Source organism: Apis dorsata, unplaced genomic scaffold, assembly GCF_000469605.1.
Source record: "Apis dorsata unplaced genomic scaffold, Apis dorsata 1.3 scaffold_374, whole genome shotgun sequence".
NCBI classification, from domain to species: domain Eukaryota; kingdom Metazoa; phylum Arthropoda; class Insecta; order Hymenoptera; family Apidae; genus Apis; species Apis dorsata.
Window position 1 is genome coordinate 200871 of NW_006263637.1, and position 3524 is coordinate 204394.

The window sequence follows — 3524 nt, forward strand, 5'->3', positions numbered from 1 at the left end:
TATCGAGATTTCATTAGAAAAACAAAAGAGAAAAAAAGAATAATCATTGTTATCACTTTGATCGAAGGATATAGAGAAATAATGAAGGGGGGAGGAGGAAAATTGGCAGTCGCTTGATGAGATATCGTTTACCTAGGTTAGATTGACGGTGTTACCATCGATCAACGGCACGAATACGACCACTTCGCACGGGGGCCTTCTGGAAGTGGAGAAGACGTTCAAGAGCGTGGACCAGAGTCAAAAGGAGTACGAGATGGAAAGGCAGCCGTTGTTATCGACCATCCTGAAAAAGAGACCTATCAGAAACACATTAGGAAATAAGGCGTCCAGCTCTGCTGTTCTGGCTGCTGTCAGTGCCGGTCAGCGTTCAGTAATTCCTTCATTATTCTTCGATACAAAGAAAATTGTTGTGTAACAAGATGTGTTACAAAATCGAATCTTTATTAATTAATCGTTTCGAAAATTTAATAATTAAAAGTTAAAGATTCAAATTAAAACTCGTGCACTTTGCAGGGATATTACCGGCAACAATGGCAATGATGATACCGATGATTCTTGGTCGTCGAAAGAGGGATCTAACGACTTCTGGATTGGGCCTCCTCGATCACGAGACTATGATAAAGAAACTGATCCCGAGAAACAAAGTACTTGATAATTCGTAGAAACGGAGAAATGGAGAATTAGAAAAGGAAAAAAAATAGGCACAACTTTTGAAGTACATAAAAATGAAATTAGCAAATTATTAAAGTTTAAGAAACTGGTGGTATACATGACAAATTTGTATAGTTTTAAGTCTATCTATTCTCTTATTTACATATATCGATCGATATATACGGATTCGTTTCGTTTGGCAACGAGTTTAATTGTTAATTGTTTCGACGAAAAACAAATGTGTTCCGCAGATAGGAAAAATAGATTTTTATTACAAGTTTCTTCATATATTTATACACATGTTAGGATAACACGTAGACATTTATCTTATTTATTATTTATTTATTTATTTATATATATGTGTGTATTTATACTTTACATTTCGATGCTCGGTTTGAATAAAAGGAATAAATATCGATACGAAAGATACCGATCGAAGAATAAAAGAGTCGCTCGAAAAATAAAGGAATAGAATTTTTCGCTGCTAGTCTTTCAAAACCTTTATCTTTCTCGAAACTTTCTGGTGGTTTCGAAAAAACTATCATAGAATGCATCTTTTTTAGCACTCCGTGCGAGAAATCCTATTTATCGTTAAAGCTTCTTGTTCCTGCCAGGAATAATCCAATCTTCGTTCCTTGATCCAATCCGACGATTTAAGTTTAAACAATTAGCTTGCATATGTTGTAAAATTCTAAACGTTCTAAAAATTACGTAAGAATATTTATAAATTAAAAAAAAGAACGCAGAGAAAAGATCTTTATAGATCTTAGAATAAAACGCGCTAATAAAAGTCGTCTAGATGATAATAATAAAATAACTTCATCATTTTCACCAGAAAGGGGGAAATATTCGTTCCTAAGCTTAAAACAAATGTTATTTTTCTCGACGAAAATCTTCATCGGGGAATCGTCTTTATCGGTTCAGAAACGAATATTTCTTTCCTGAAAAAGAAAAAAAAGTGAAGATACAAGATAAAAAAGAAAGGGAAAAAAAGGAAACGACGAAGATATTTCAGATTCGATCGGAAAGATTCGTCAATGACGCCATTTCCGTTCCTTTCTTTTTCTTTTTTTTTCCTTCGAAACGAGGTCCTCGAGGAATATAAGGTGGGTACGTGCCACGAGCATAGCTGACGCTACGAATCGTCGCTCGAGTCCACCGTTTCCACCGAGGAGAGGACTCCGCCTCACTCCTCCCCGTTGATCCTCTTCTGCACGTGGCCGAGATATCTGGCGAAACCCTCGCTGGCGTGTTTAAGAAGCGTGAGACCGAGCCGGAACTTGATCTCGGCGATCTTCTTCACGAAATTGAAGAGATTGAAACCGTTCTGCTCGGCTGGCTTCTTCGTGGTCGGATCGATCGTGACGCTCTCGACGGTGCTCGTACCTTTCGCCTCCCCCTCGGAATCGAAATTTTCCAACGAGGAAGACGAGGACGAGGTCGACGAGGAGAAGGAAGATGATTCGATCGTCCTCGTGGAAGAAACGACGGTGCTCGAGTCCCGTTTCTCGAGATCGTCCTCCACCTCCACCTCCTCCTCCTTCTTCTTCTTCCTCCTCCCTCCCATTCCATCCTCCTCGTAATCCCCCTCCGCCGGTAAGGCAGAGTCGATGATGTCGAGGATCTCGTTGCTCAACTCCTCCTCCCTCCTCTCCTCCTCCAGCTCCCGTTTCGAGGGAATTATTTGAATCACGGAATCCCTCCTAACCCTACCCGACGATTCTCGTCCCAGAACGGATCTCTTAATCCTCAGAGACCTCGGCCCGTGCTCCACGGCGACCGCTGTAGGGGTGATCTCCACCTCCTCGTAACCCTCGTCAGGCCTCGCCGTCTTGATCTGGCCGTAATTCTGAACGCTGCCCATGTTGAAGTTGTGACTCGTCGCGTCGTACCCGGTCCGCGTCTGGCCGCCCCCGCTGCTCTCCGTCCCCTCTCCCCCGTAACCGTTCCCCAATTTTCCAACGCTCGAGAGGACCTTCTCCTCGCAGGGAGGAGGATACGCGTTCGGGACGCTTCCGACGACGAATTGCCGATTCGCCGAGCCTGGAACGCCGGAACCGACCACGTACTCTCGATGCCTGGTTCCGTCGTGGTACGGGTTCGGAGGGGTGCTGGAGGGGTCGGAATAGTAACGATAATCCGTGTACTTGTGGGACGGGGCCGTGTTCTCCGAGGGGTGATAGACGGGGGAGGATAAGGTCGGGGAGGAGTAGCGCTGCTGATCGTTGTTCCTGTTGGTCGGTTGGCGATGGTCGAAGGGGGCGTCGTAACGCTGGTACGCGTAGTAATTGTCCTCGTACACCTTGGACCCTTGGTGGCCCTTGGTCATCTCGTCCGTGGTCATCCCTTGAAGGACCTTGGACAGAACCTCCTCCTCGCTCTGCCCGTAATTTCCCCCGTATTCCTCGAAGTTGTACTTGTATTTCGGCTCCACCTCCACGTAGTTCCTCCTGGCCGCGGTTCCGCCGAACGGGTAGAGGAAGTAGGAGGCCAGGCCCAGGCCGAGGCCCACCAACGACATGACGCCGAAGCTCGGCATCACCTCTCGGCTCAAAAAGTTGTATATCTGAGTGCTGATCCCAGATGCAGGGGCAGGCTTCTTCTTCGTCTTCTGCCCCACCTTCGTCTCGGGCGCTATCTTCGATTCCTGTGCTATTCCATTCTCACCCCCCTCCTCTGCGATCTCGATACCCGGCTCGGTTTCCTCGGTCAAGCTTGGTATCGGTGAGCTGGNAACGACAGTCGTCGTGGTGGACGTGGTCGTGGTCGTCGAGGCGATCGGTTTCCTCCTTCTGTTCTTGTTCTTCTTTCTCTTGGGCCTCTTGGTCGTCGTGGTGGTGGTGGTCGAAGAGGAGGAGGAGGAGGAGGAGGAG

At 46.4% G+C, this 3524-nt stretch overlaps 2 protein-coding genes across 2 annotated transcripts in view; one reads left to right on the forward strand and one right to left on the reverse strand.

Moving 5' to 3' along the window:
* Window positions 1-1349, forward strand: part of LOC102676150 — a 5006-nt gene extending 3657 nt beyond the window's left edge. The window contains exons 4-5 of the mRNA XM_006618779.2: window positions 137-359; window positions 514-1349. Of these exons, the coding sequence (XP_006618842.2) occupies window positions 137-359; window positions 514-662 (372 nt within the window). The 3' untranslated portion in view covers window positions 663-1349. The remainder of the gene's footprint in view (window positions 1-136; window positions 360-513) is intronic.
* A 369-nt stretch (window positions 1350-1718) lies between these two features.
* LOC102676292 overlaps window positions 1719-3524 on the reverse strand; it is a 9951-nt gene continuing 8145 nt past the window's right edge. The window contains 1 exon segment of the mRNA XM_031511957.1: window positions 1719-3524. This exon segment is cut by the window's right edge and continues 25 nt beyond it. Within this exon segment, the coding sequence (XP_031367817.1) occupies window positions 1838-3524 (1687 nt within the window). The 3' untranslated portion in view covers window positions 1719-1837.